General features: G+C 33.7%; 1 protein-coding gene across 8 annotated transcripts in view; it reads right to left on the reverse strand.

The window, feature by feature from the left end:
• LOC111516494 (ATP-binding cassette sub-family C member 4) overlaps window positions 1–14,820 on the reverse strand; it is a 259,489-nt gene that overhangs the window by 71,443 nt on the left and 173,226 nt on the right. For all 8 annotated transcript variants that reach the window (XM_074178633.1, XM_074178631.1, XM_074178626.1 and 5 more), the window contains 2 exons: window positions 12,109–12,559; window positions 3,448–3,598 (listed from right to left, as the gene is read on the reverse strand). In XM_074178633.1, coding sequence (XP_074034734.1) covers window positions 3,448–3,598; window positions 12,109–12,559 — 602 coding nt within the window. The remainder of the gene's footprint in view (window positions 1–3,447; window positions 3,599–12,108; window positions 12,560–14,820) is intronic.

A 14,820-nucleotide genomic window follows, 5' to 3' on the forward strand; every position in this document is an offset into this window, starting at 1 on the left:
AACCAAGTATTGCCTAACCTTGTACTTGGCTAGGTATAGTGTACTGATGACAGCTAATGAACTAGAAACACGTTTCGGCGGTTTGCTTATTATATTTTGAGTGCTTCGTCTTAGAATTTTCCCCGCTTTTGCTTAGATCAAATTCATTCACCAAATTATCATCTATATCAGCTACTGGACCCGGATGTCACACAGGTAGCTGATGCTGCCTCGTGGTGATTTCAGTGAAACCTTCAACTCGAAATGATCTGACTGAAACCACAAAGTGCGGCTGGCTTCTGTTTATGTGTGCATTTGTATTTTTTTTGCAACCAAGTGTTGCCTAACCTTGCACTTGACTATACCGTATTTTTGACAGCTAATGAGCTAGAAACACGTTTGTTTATTATTTTTCATTGATGAATCGAAGAGGTTTTGTATTAAAGTGTATAATATATTAAAATTCTTGCAAAGCGCTTTCGACTTTTGTCATCATCAGTGCTCACCTGAAAGTAAGTGATCTAGTTGAAAAGGGAATTTAGTGAAATTGAAGTTGTAAAATTTTTCAAGGTTAAGAAATTTGGAAAAATTGTTTGAGATTACTTACTTGTCAGGCAACAGGAAGTATCAAGATAAGTGAATTGTACATTGTAATATTTAAATTATATAAAACAAAATAGGCTTATAGCCAAGAAAATACATTTTTGGATTCAGGCCATGTGGTTCAGTCAAAGTATCTTATGAAGAAGGACAACTTGAGACAGAATGTGTCAAGTGTCATGTTAAAATAATGGTACCAACTTGAGGAGTGGTCCATTATGGGTTTGATTGAATATGTAGAGGAAAAATATTGAATAAATTATATTAATAAACTGTGATTAATTAATAATTCATAATCCTCTTATGAAGGGGAAGGAAATCTCTGTTTAAGTTTACTTGAGTATTCAAACAATGATCATTGTTAGAAAGTTCTTTAGAAATCTCCAACTCTTCAAACAAGTCAAGTCTAAGGAAATTTTTATTATCTATTTTATGTAATATTTTGGAATTTCTATTGGGACTAAAGTTGTGGTTGTGAAATTTTATGTGGTGGCCAAAAGCAGATTTATCAGGTTTTTTTATATGTTCATTAATACGAGTGAAAAGAGGTCTACAGGTTCTACCAATGTAAGATGCCGAACAATCAGAACAGTTAAGCTTGTAGACTCCGCTACAGTTTAATTTGTTGATTTTGTCTTTAGAATTTACTAAAAAGTTACTTAAGTTGTTTTGAGATTTAAAGGAAATTTTTGTACCAGGTATGGTATTTTCTATAAATTTGGAAATAACAGTACACATATTTTGATCAAAATAAGGTAAGGAAAAATATCTCACAGAAGGTGAATTAACTAAGGTGGTGGAGTTAAAGGCCTATCTTCTATCTGATCTGAGTTTAAATTTACTAATTAATTTGTGAATAATGTATGGTTGATAGCCATTGTTGACAGCAATCTGTTTTAAAGTATTTAATTTTAAATTAAAATTGGAGGGAGATAAGGGAATGTTCAACAATCTGTTAACATAACAATTGAAGGGAGCCATTTTATGTTGCATGGGATGAAATGAATTGAAAGGAATGACATGATCAGTCTGGGTTGGCTTTCTGTAAATGGAAAAATCTAGTTAGTTGTTAGTTTTTGTTAATCAACAAATTAAACTGTAGCGGAGTCTACAAGCTTAACTGTTCTGATTGTTCGGCATCTTACATTGGTAGAACCTGTAGACCTCTTTTCACTCGTATTAATGAACATATAAAAAAACCTGATAAATCTGCTTTTGGCCACCACATAAAATTTCACAACCACAACTTTAGTCCCAATAGAAATTCCAAAATATTACATAAAATAGATAATAAAAATTTCCTTAGACTTGACTTGTTTGAAGAGTTGGAGATTTCTAAAGAACTTTCTAACAATGATCATTGTTTGAATACTCAAGTAAACTTAAACAGAGGTTTCCTTCCCCTTCATAAGAGGATTATGAATTATTAATTAATCACAGTTTATTAATATAATTTATTCAATATTTTTCCTCTACATATTCAATCAAACCCATAATGGACCACTCCTCAAGTTGGTACCATTATTTTAACATGACACTTGACACATTCTGTCTCAAGTTGTCCTTCTTCATAAGATACTTTGACTGAACCACATGGCCTGAATCCAAAAATGTATTTTCTTGGCTATAAGCCTATTTTGTTTTATATAATTCAAATATTACAATGTACAATTCACTTATCTTGATACTTCCTGTTGCCTGACAAGTAAGTAATCTCAAACAATTTTTCCAAATTTCTTAACCTTGAAAAATTTTACAACTTCAATTTCACTAAATTTCCTTTTCAACTAGATCACTTACTTTCAGGTGAGCACTGATGATGACAAAAGTCGAAAGCGCTTTGCAAGAATTTTAATATATTATACACTTTAATACAAAACCTCTTCGATTCATTAATTCAAATAAGTGTATTCAGCTTTTCCAAATCCTTTTATTATTTTTCAGTACAGTCAACAAGGCGGTTCAAGTTTTCTACCTACTAGTACAATTAGGAACAAATATCACATCATCTGAATCCTTTGCATTATTACCATCATTCCATTCCTATTATTACTACTATTCATAATTTGTGGGGAACTTACTATTACTTCATTTTCAGGTGATTCATTAATGGAAACCCTAACGAACTTCTCATTTCTGGAAAAGAACGGTTTTGGATTTCTACTTCTTCATCTCTCTACAAAAAATGTGGGAATCTTTCAAAGAAAGGAGAAGTAGAAAGCTGAAACCTATCTTTCCCAAAAATTGATCTCTTCTAGAAATATACCCCTTTCAATTCAATTCTCATTTCTATACAGAATATTACCGTTCACCATTTCTACATTGTATGGTCAAGGATTCTCAACATTGTAGCGTTGTTTCAAACCTTATCAGACAATTATTTTTTTACTGAAACATTATCATCTTTTTGAAAAACGTATTCAAAAAAACTCTGTTGTGAGATTTTCAATAAACAGTGTCTTTACAGTAAAGACACGCCCGAAGAAGCCATTGTATGGCGAAACAGGTGGTGCGTTTTTGTAAAACTGTTTAGTGGAAATCGCACATAAAAGTGTTATAGACACGCCTGAATAAGCTATTGTATGGCAGAAATTAGTTATGGATTTTCATCAAGTAACAGCCAATTTCGTCATATAACATTTTAAAAGTATGACTATCTGTTTTTAAATTTTTGTCGCAATAATGTTTTCAACGCGTCTTAAAACATTTTTTGTGATGAGTGACCCACAATAAAGTGACCCACAATAAACCGTCGGGGTTGCAGTGGAGGACTGTTTTAATCCACTCACTTTTTCTGGTCGATTGACATTCTTCAACTTTCAGTATTCTTGTATTTTCTTATAGTTAACTAATGACATGTAATCTTACCAGTAGTTTCAAGATTTTTGACGGCTGCTGCAGTTGAAATATACCATTGGGCCATTTTCCAGAAAATGAATCCAAAAATTATTATTACTACAACCATTACTGTGTTGGAAACAATAACGTTGACGAGCATTCCAATCAAAATGAGTCCAATCTGAAAAAATATTAGCGTTGAGGTAAAAAAACATAACCGGCAAACGGTTTTGGTTCAATTATACAGTGCTAGTCAAAAGTCCCCTCCCCCCCTCGTATCTTTGGAACGGGTACACTTATAATAATGAAATTTGGAGGGTGGAAATAAACGGATGTAGGCTTCTTAACTGGTCATAACAGGTGACGCAATAGTCATAAATGACGTCACAAGGCCACTGTGACCAAAAATTTTGAATGGGACCCTATGGCAAGTGACAGCTCGTTTGAAAGGTATTGAAAATACCTATTCAGTCATACCAATTTTGTTTGGGTTTCGGCTGATTTTGATTGATAAATTGAAGAAATACGAAAATTATTGTTTCGCATTTAATTAATAAAGATTTTAAAGTACGCCTCTGGTTCATTGTCAAAAAGGTTGACGTGTTTGAATTATCTACTTGTCAAAAGTGTTTATACCTTGAAAATTTACCTAAGCTATTGTTTATCGAGACGTTTAAGTGTTTACATAGGCAAAATGGTACGTACTGTAGCCGACAAAGTAGCAGCTATCTTAATAATTGGTGAATGTAGAAACAATTTCCATGCAGCGGAACGACTGTTTAATGAGAGGTACCCCGATCGCCCTATATCGAGGGTTTATTTGAGGGAGCTTCTTCGGAAGTTTGAAGCATCAGGTAGTGTTCAAGATGCCAAACGATCTGGTCGACCAACAATTAGTGATGACAAAAAAATTGACATACTTGGAGAAACGGTAGTGAACCCTACTTCTTCCACAGCCCAAGTTGCGTCTATCTGTGAAGTCAGTCAAAGGACAGTACATAGGGTGTTGGCTAAAAACAAATTTCATCCATACAAATTAAAAATGGTGCACCAACTTTCAGATGATGACCTCGACCGAAGACTAGAATTCTGTGAAACTATGTCCGATAAAATGAACCAACAACCAGGCTACATACAGACAATTTGTTTTAGTGACGAAAGTACTTTCTTTCTCAATGGAAATGTTAACACTCAAAATGTGAGGTATTGGAGTGACACAAATCCTCACATCTTTCGTGAAAAACATACTCAATTTCCAGAAAAAGTAAATGTTTGGGCAGGTATTTTGGGAAACCACATAGTTGGGCCTCTTTTTCTCAATGCTAACTTAACCGGTGAATTGTATCTGGTGATGTTACAAACTGATATTGAGGCGTTAATTCTTGAAATTCTAGAAGATAATCCAGATGAATTCGACAACTTGGAAATAACGTTTCAACAAGATGGTGCTCCTGCACACTATTACGGTGCAGTAAGACGTTACCTAGATGAAGAATATCGTGGTAGATGGATTGGACGACGAGGTTCGATCGAATGGCCAGCTCGGTCACCGGACCTTACACCATTAGATTTTTTTCTATGGGGGTACTTGAAATCTAAGGTTTACGCTACAGCACCTGACAGTATTGCCATTCTGAAACAACGAATTGTTGAAGAATGTAGGGCAATTTCCGCTGACACACTGGGACGAGTACGACAAGAGTTTAGCAATAGGATGCATTACTGCCAGGAAGTAGATGGAGCACATTTTGAACACTTATTATAAGAACTGGTTCTTAAATCTTTATTAATTAAATGCGAAACTATAATTTTCGTATTTCTTCAATTTATCAATCAAAATCAGTCGAAACCCAAACAAAATTGGTATGACTGAATAGGTATTTTCAATACCTTTCAAACGAGCTGTCACTTGCCATAGGGTCCCATTTAAAATTTTTGGTCACAGTGGCCTTGTGACGTCATTTATGACTATTGCGTCACCTGTTATGACCAGTTAAGAAGCCTACATCCGTTTATTTCCACACTCCAAATTTCATTATTACAAGTATACCCGTTCAAAAGATACGAGGGGGGGAGGGGACTTTTGACTAGCACTGTATATTATGTTACTTTGTATAACAGTCAAAATATGCAAAACAAAATATGAAAAAAAGGGTATCTGGAATGTTATGAATCATTCGAACGAGTAATGAATATTTTTTTCTTCTAGAACACTATACATTTTTTCTATGACTCACATCAGAAATATTTTAAAATGAGATTTACTCGTGAAGGATATCCTAAATGAGGGAAATACTATTAAATTCCGTAACAGAAAGCAATGTACAGAAAACCCTCAAAAATTCACATAATTGAAGCTTTTTTTCATAATCATAGAAAAATATTGTATTTGTCATATTGCTTGAGCTGTAATGAAGAAAATTAGCTACAGAATCATACATTATTTCACGTTTTCTCTCCCACAAAGGGAGAGAAAATGGAATCTGCATGATTTGTTCAGCTCAGACTCGTATGTCCTCAACCAGTTCTTTAATGCATTCCGAACCGAATTGCAAAGGATTTTTTTCAGTGAACTGATTGAGTTTATTTGCTGTTATATATGTGGGTTATATTATCTGGTTCACTGACGATACACTATAAAAACACACTTTTGTCTATTTTACACGATAGTTTTATAATTGTTGACTAGTTTCGATCATTACACCATTTTTTAAACTAACTATAGTCCGTTCATAATTTGTCGATAGCACAAAATGAGGGCCCAAGTCATAAAACGGTCGTAAAACTCGTAAAATCATAGGCGGAGGTTCCTGAGGTGTTTATTCATTAAATATAAAGCTTCAGTTTATATTCGAAACTTGCCTTGAAAGGGTGAAGTTGTTACGAACGAAAATAATTTTTGGTTTAGTACATTTTTTAATCGCATTTAATTTACGGCTCGTTGGTGTTTCGGCGTCTACGGCAGTAATTAACGTCTCTAATATTTATTTTGCGAATGTTGTGCAGTGCGTGAGTAACTTTTTTTCATATTCCTACAAACATATACGTACCTTTCGTTCCTGCTTGTTTTGTTTGATTGCTTGCGATGGCTTCGTCATCATCATCAACATCATCAAGTTTTACACCGGTACTGTTGCGTACAGTCAGTAAGTCTGTCTATTCACCAAGAGAGAAGACTATTGTTTTGAACGTTCACGATGCTCTGGTTTCTCAGAATCCCACAAACACTGTTCAGAACATAATCAAGAGTTGTGCCAACATGACGGGCGTAGGGGAGTCAACAATATATAGGTTTCTATCAGAAAGAAAAAAAAAGCTAACCCAAATACAAACGAATACTTAAAGAGGGGGAGAAAACCTATTGAAATGGTATTCGAAGGAAAATTCACGAATTTTTTTACAAAAAAGAAATACCCAACTTAAACAAAATTTTACAAGAAGTTAGAGACGACCCGGATTTGCCTCATGTCGGACGAACCAAGTTGTGGCAAATTTTAAAAGAATTAAATTTCCGGTGAGAGAAATCAGACCGAAAATCACTTTTGATTGACCGGGAAGAGATAATATGTTGGAGAAGAAAGTATCTACGATTTATACGAAAATTTCGGGCTGAAGGAAGGCCAATTTACTATCAGGACGAAACGTGGGTAAACGCAGGTCATACTCTCACAAAAATTTGGACAGATAAAAATATATCAAGCTCCAGGCAAGCCTTTATGGAAGGTTGGTCTACTGGTATTTCCCCACCCTCTGGTAAAGGCAGTAGATTAATAGTTTCTCACATTGGCAGTGAAAAAGGATTTGCTAAGCATGGTTTGTTGGAATTTGAATCCAAAAGCACAAAAGACTATCACGAGGAGATGACAGCTGATGTTTTCGAAGAGTATTTTGAGCAGATGATTGAACATATACTACCAAACTCAATTATAGTATTAGATAATGCACCTTATCATTCACGACTAGTTGAAAGACTTCCAACGACTGCGTGGAAGAAACAGGATATCATTGACTGGCTGCGGAATAAGTCCCTGCCTTACGAAGATGGAATGGTTAAAGCAGAACTTTTAAAAATTGCCCGGCAACACAAATCTAAGTTCAAGAAATACGTAGTTGACAAAATGGCGGAAAGACGAAACATCACAGTCCTTAGACTTCCACCCTACCACTGCGAATTAAATCCAATTGAACTCATTTGGGCACAAATGAAAAGCTATGTGGCTAGAAAAAATACGTCATATAAAATACAAGCTGTACGTGAATTGTTATATGAGTCTTTACAACATATTACAGAACAAAATTGGCGAGATGCAGTAAGACATGCAATAGAAGAAGAACAAAAAATGTGGGATCTTGACAATTTAATTGATGCGACTGTAGAGACACAACCGCTAATTATTAACCTGCAAGACGACTCGGATTCCGAAGATGATCCTGTTTATTTTGAATTTGAATAGTTTTGTAAGTAATCGTAGTTTATATCATTTAAAAATAGGTATTAATTAAATAAATGTATCTTTTACAAATTGCAAGTAACTTATTATTTTTGAATAAAATAAAGAAATTTTTTTAAAATAAAAATACAGTTTACAGTACCTACAGTTTAAGAATATTAATATATTTATTTATTTAAAGTAACTAATGTTTCAATCATATACTCTACGACACTGGTCACTCATTTCCACTCAAAATACCTACATAATCGGATTAAAAGTTTTATAGCTGTATTGTATTTCTTCAGATACAAGGTGGGTTAGTCGAAAACATCTTAAACTGCCAGTTTTAGTTTGGTTTTTGTTATTATATCATATTAGCTGTCCTCTCTGTATTTCAGTTCTCTAATGAGGGTCAAACTTGCAGTGAGCTATCAACAAATTATGAACGAACTATAGATTACATTCAAATCTGAGTATTTATACCTAAATTGCCTATACCTATCATAAATAATTTGATACCTACATTGTCTATACCTGTGATAACATCAATTAATAGCAGTATATCAATGAACATAACAAAACATTTTTAATAAAATGTAGGTTTTGGGAACTAGGTTATAGGTTCAGGAGAGGAGTATTGTTTAGCTCAAGTTGTTCGTTAAGGATGATATAACTGAGATTTTTTTTGACTTGTTTAGTCCATAGATTCCAACAAATTCATCATTTTCTCTTTTTCGCATGTGTGGAGGATTTTTAAATTATCTTCATCTATTTTATATTTCGAATTTTGAAAATGCTCATACATTAATGACTTTTTATCCGAAATAACATATTGATGGTACCATATATCAAAATTTCTACCAGTATAGCCATATATACATAAACGAAAGTATACACATGCGAAAGAGGGAAGACGATGAATTTGTTGGATTCTAGCGAAATAAACAAGTTGAAGAAAAATCCCAATTCTATTATCCTCAACGAACAACTCGTATAGACAATATAGGTATCAAATTATTTATGATAGGTATAGACAATGTAGGCATAAATACTCTGATTTGAACGTAATCTAGTTAGTTTTGAAAATTATGTAATGACCGAAACTGGTCAACAAATATAAAGCCATCGTGGAAAATGAACAAAAGTGTGTTTTTATACAGGCTGATTCACGGTGGATGGCACATTAGACGTTTCTGGTGAACCAGACAACGGATCACTTTGAAAATTCAATGGAGGGCATATTCGGACATTCTCTAGCCAACTAAAATATTTTCGACAATGCGGTGTTGCCGCTTCTATTAGAAAGCAGTAGCAACTTTGATTTTTCAAATGGAACACTCTGTATATAATATTATTTTTGGAATCTCCAACAATTGCCCGACAACTTTTCTTGATATTTCCCTATACCTATCTGTTACCGTTTTCAAAATAAAAATTAATTTCAATTTTTTTCTTCGAAAATCATGACTTCTAAAAATGCCGATATCTTTTAGTTAAGAAGTACTATGATATCGAAATTTGGTTTGAAGTTAGGTGATACTTGGACACTTCCCACACGTCAACCTAATCTCCGTTACTTCAATACAGGGTGGTAAAAAAATACAGTCTTTTCGTTTGCTTGAAAAAATTGCTGAAATTTGATTATTTTAAATGGAATACCCTGTATATTATTGAAAATTCGGAAAGCTGCTGAAATTTGCATTTTTCTATGTATATCATACCTATACTTAACTAGTCAAGATTCGGACTTATGAACATTTATTTGTGAAAATGTCCCTTCAGAATGGTATTTCCATTCGGTATTTGGTAAGCAGGCCATGATTACTATTTGACAGTAGCGTTGTGACATTCTCCTAATAATATCGACATTTTCGTCACTTCAGAAGTTGCAAATACCTTCAAAACGATGGAACAAAACTATTCAAACGAAGTTCTTATGAATTTGTTTATTATTTTTGGACAGTGTGACAAAAGTTCAATGAAATGTATCCGAATCTATCGCCAATGTACCTCAAGAAATTTATACGAATTCAGACCAATTTCAATATGTTTGGATAAACTTTAAAAAAGCACCAAGAAACTTGAAATTGGAAATATTGATATGAATAATTATAAAAAAGTAAAACAATCATGTGGAATATTTCAAAATATGTTCGAACCGCTGGCCGTTCACTTCCAAGCACTTTGAAATGCGGGTGTTGACTGCTTTCGTGGTGGCAGATCTGATTTCATTGGGATCCAAATCTTCAAATGTTTGGGCAATCCTTTCTAACAATTCATCTCTCGAACGCACGGGTATTTTGTAAACTTTTTCTTCAAACATTCCCCACAAATAAAAATCTAATGGATTAAGATCGGGTGATCTCGCTGGCCAATTCCATGGTCCCAAGCGCCTCATCCACTGATCGTCAAATAGTCTATCCAGTTCTGCGCTCACTTCTCTTGTGCAATGTGCAGGAGCTCCGTCTAGTTGGTACCGACAGTTTCGATAATCTTCGAGTGGCAGATTATCCACGAAACTGTCTACAGTATTCTCCAAAATATTCAGGTAGCTTCTAGATGTTAATGACTCCTCGTATATCACGTACCTCAATTTGTTGTCCATCAACATGCAGAAGACATTAAAACTAAATTTTTCTTGAAATCCGGCTTCTTTTGTGACGTGAGGATTTTCACTGGACCAATAATGACGATTTTTTCTATTGAAAATCCCTTCTCTCGAAAATTTCGATTCATCAGTCCAAATAATTTTATTTAAAAAAAGGTGGATCTTCTTGAATGCGTGTCAACAACATTTCACAAAATTTTACTCTCTGTTGAGGATCTTGAGGCTTCATTGCTTGAATTTTGGTAAATTTATAATCATGCATTTTATGTCTTCGCAAGATTCTTTGAACCGATGAATATTTTATACCCAAATCTTCTTCAGCACTTCTTATCGATGACTCGGGAAATGCGTGAAAATATGCTAAGACATTAATCTGGTTGTCTTCGAAAGTTACGGGTCGAGGCAAGTTTCTTGGTGCTTTTAAAGTTGATCCAAATGCATTGAAATTGTTCTGAATTCGTATAAATTTCTTGAGGTTCATTGGCGGTAGATTCGGATACATTTCATTGAACTTTCTACATGTTCTGCTGATAATTTTGTCACACTGTCCGAAAATAATAAACAAATTCATAAGAACTTCGTTTGAATAGTTTTGTTCCATCGTTTTGAAGGTATTTGCAACTTCTGAAGTGACGAAAATGTCGATATTATTAGGAGAATGTCACAACGCTACTGTCAAATAGTAATCATGGCCTGCTTACCAAATACCGAATGGAAATACCATTCTGAAGGGACATTTTCACAAATAAATGTTCATAAGTCCGAAACTTGACTAGTTAGGTATAGGTATGATATACATAGAAAGAAAGCAAATTTCAGCAGCTTTCCGAATTTTCAATAATATACAGGGTGTTCCATTTAAAATAATCAAATTTCAGCAACTTTTTCAAGCAAACGAAAAAACTGTATTTTTTTACCACCCTGTATTGAAGTAACGGAGATTAGGCTGACGTGTGGGAAGTGTCCAAGTATCACCTAACTCCAAACCAAATTTCGATATCATAGTACTTCTTAACTGAAAGATATCGGCATTTTTAGAAGTCATGATTTTCGAAGAAAAAAATTGAAATTAATTTTTATTTCGAAAACGGTAACAGATAGGTATAAGGGAATATCAAGAAAAGTTGTCGGGCAATTGTTGGAGATTCCAAAAATAATATTATATACAGAGTGTTTCATTTGAAAAATCAAAGTTGCTACTGCTTTCTAATAGAAGCGGCAACAACGCATTGTCTAAAATATTTTAGTTGGCTAGAGAATGTCCGAATATGCCCTCCATTAAATTTTCAAAGTGATCCGTTGTCTGGTTCACCAGAAACGTCTAATGTGCCATCCACCGTGAATCAGCCTGTATGTTTCATAAAGGAGATATTTATTGATGACAAATGTACAATCGTTTATTTTCATTACATTCACATAATATAACTGCAAAATTAGTTTTGCTTTTTTCATTGTTTTGTATTTTATATATCAACATGTTATTTTAATGTTATGGAATGGATTCTGGACAAAAATGTGAGACTAGTTATAGAGAAGGTTTTGTTTCTTCATTTCATGACACGAATCTGCCATTTAACGAAATATTCATAATCATCACAGTATTATAGTAGTTTATGAATATGTTTATTGAGAGTGATCAAATTTTCTTACCTGGAATGAATGACAGAGTGCGCCAGGAAATATTTCGTCAACAGCACCCATATCTTTGGAAAATCTGTTCAATATGCTACCATTGGAATTAGTATCAAAAAATCTCATTGGTGCTTTCAAAAGAACATGCAGAATCTTGGAGTGCAGTTTCTCAGAAGCAATCATAGAAATTTTAAAATACATCATGTTTCTAGTTATAGTAAAAACTATCGTTCCTACAATGAGAATTCCGTAGATGATCATTGAATAATCTGTCTTTATAAGTGTGAAAAGTGTATCTTTGAATTCGATGTAGTCGAAAAACACACTAGTGGCATTTTTCGATATTGCTGGGTAGTCAGTAGTTGAATATGAGTATGCGAATGACCAAGAATCATTTTCATAGGGTTGGTACGCAAGATGGTTAGAGTTCACTTCTCTGAGCGAATGCCTTGTTTCTTCTTGTTGGGTCCTGCAATATATTGATGTATTTCTGATAACATGTTGAACTTTCCAAATAATATTCTCTACTAAAAGGTATGCAATATTTGATCTGATGCCGCCTCAACTTACATAGTGAAGAGTATTTAGTGATCATGAATGTATTGTTGTCGAAAAATTACACGTTGTCACGAGAAGAAAAAGAGAAACTTACGTATTGAGAAAATAAATATTACCAACAGAAAATTCAAAATATTCACCTTTTCTGGCGTTCCTGCACAGGAGGATGTGGTAAATATCCATATCAAAACAACTACTTCTCTAGCTGATATCAAGATGTGTATTGAATTATATCCTTCAAAGGTTCATGCAAGTTTGCTCAAAGAGAAAATCATTACAGATTCTCTTTCGGCTAGCTAATTTTGCATACCTTCAATGTCCAAATATTTTTTTCACAACTAATTCTTGAAATAATCTTTTTCAACTGTTCAGTTCAAATCTTTACTTCTATATTTCTCCACCCTCTCCTTCAGGATTATTCGTATCATTTCAGATAATTATAATTTGTATGAACACCTACTAGTTTTATATTAACAAATTATTGATTTTTTCATATTTCATTTCGACTTACGAGTAGCGGAATAAAAAATTCATTCAGTTATATATATGGCAAGAGTTGCCCCTAATGAAAAATATCGATTTTCATCCATTTTTTATTAGGACTGAAAAAATTATTTTGATTTCATATCAACTCCATTTGATAATTTGATTATTACCTCTTCCAGATTTGAATAATGTACAATAAATACAGGGTGTCCCTGGACTTCCTCGTTTCCTCTCGAGAATGTATAGATGGGGTCAAAATATCACCAGTACTTCATATAACTTTTTTTCCTAAAATCCTTCGTTACCAAGTAACGGGCCCTCGAAGTTACAAAATGAAAAATGTTTTTCTTTGATAACTTTTCAAGTGAATATTCAAAATCATCCAAATTTTGGTAATTGACTGAACAAATGAATTCCGTCGATGAGCTTTCATGCAGGAGTCACTTGTTTTGCTACAAAGTCAGGAACGGACTACCCCCGATGGTCCACACCCCAAAACTTTGAAATGACAGATATTTTTCAATATTTTTCAACAAAATAAGGTTACTTGGACAATTTTATGAATAAAAGTACTCGTGTGGAAAGTCGATCGGAGCAACGAATCTTGATAAAAATGTAGTTCTACTCGACGACATCAAACCCGCTCGTCCACCATTATTTGAAATGAATAATTATCAAAGCAGAAATAATAATGATAACGTTAATTCAACAACATTTATAACAGGAATAATACAAAGTATGCTAAAATGAAGTCGTAAACAAAAAGTACAGTACCTATATGGAAGTTTAAGTCACAATTGTGATAGCAGATATTTTTTCAAAAGAAATATCAAGTTCTGTAGATTCGTGGTGTTTTTAAACTAACAAGCTACTCTACTATGAAATATCGAATTCATTCCAAATTTTGTATATACATAATACGTGTGGAATAATCACGTTTCGTGTTGATCAGTTATCTGAATCTCATGAAACTCAACATTCGAATGTTTCAAATTCTTCTTCACAGCTATACTGTTGAGGAGTTTCACTGATAATTATAATTTTATGAGAGAAATTCTTTAACACGAATCTAAATTTAACTGAAAAAACGCACATCGGAAAAAATATTTACTATACTAATAAAAAGCAAACGAATGAACTACAAAAACGGCTGCACATGATCAGGTGAAAAATATCCAGGAAATAATTATGTTCCATTTTTTTCACAGATGTTGACAAAAAAAACCTTTTAGAAAGTTTTGATAAAAAATGAGAAACTGGAATGCGATTTTGTTTTGTTGAGTGGTGCGTTGTCATATGACTATCATTGTATTGTCAATATTCTATAGGATATTTTGAATTTTTTTGATATGGCCGAACAGTTTACATTCAATGAATATGCAGATATGCATGTATTTTATGGAAGAGCATTTTGTAATGCTGCAGAAGCTCGTCGTCTGTATTCCGAGCATTTTCCCAATCGAACGGTACCGTCAAGAGAAACATTCGAGCGTGTCGATCGCAGCTTGAGGGAGACAGGTATGTAATAATTGATAATTAATTTGAGCACGTTGTTTTATTTCGATATTATTGTAGGTACAGTTTTGCCAAAACGAGGTAGTGAGGGCGCTCCTAGGACTGTACATACCGTTGTATTGGAGGAAAATATTTTGGAAGCCGTCGCTGATGATCCTTCAATGAGCATCA

Source organism: Leptinotarsa decemlineata, unplaced genomic scaffold (assembly GCF_025532065.1).
Source record: "Leptinotarsa decemlineata unplaced genomic scaffold, Ldec_3_MD MMD2_tig00004204_RagTag_RagTag, whole genome shotgun sequence".
NCBI classification, from domain to species: Eukaryota; Metazoa; Arthropoda; class Insecta; order Coleoptera; family Chrysomelidae; genus Leptinotarsa; species Leptinotarsa decemlineata.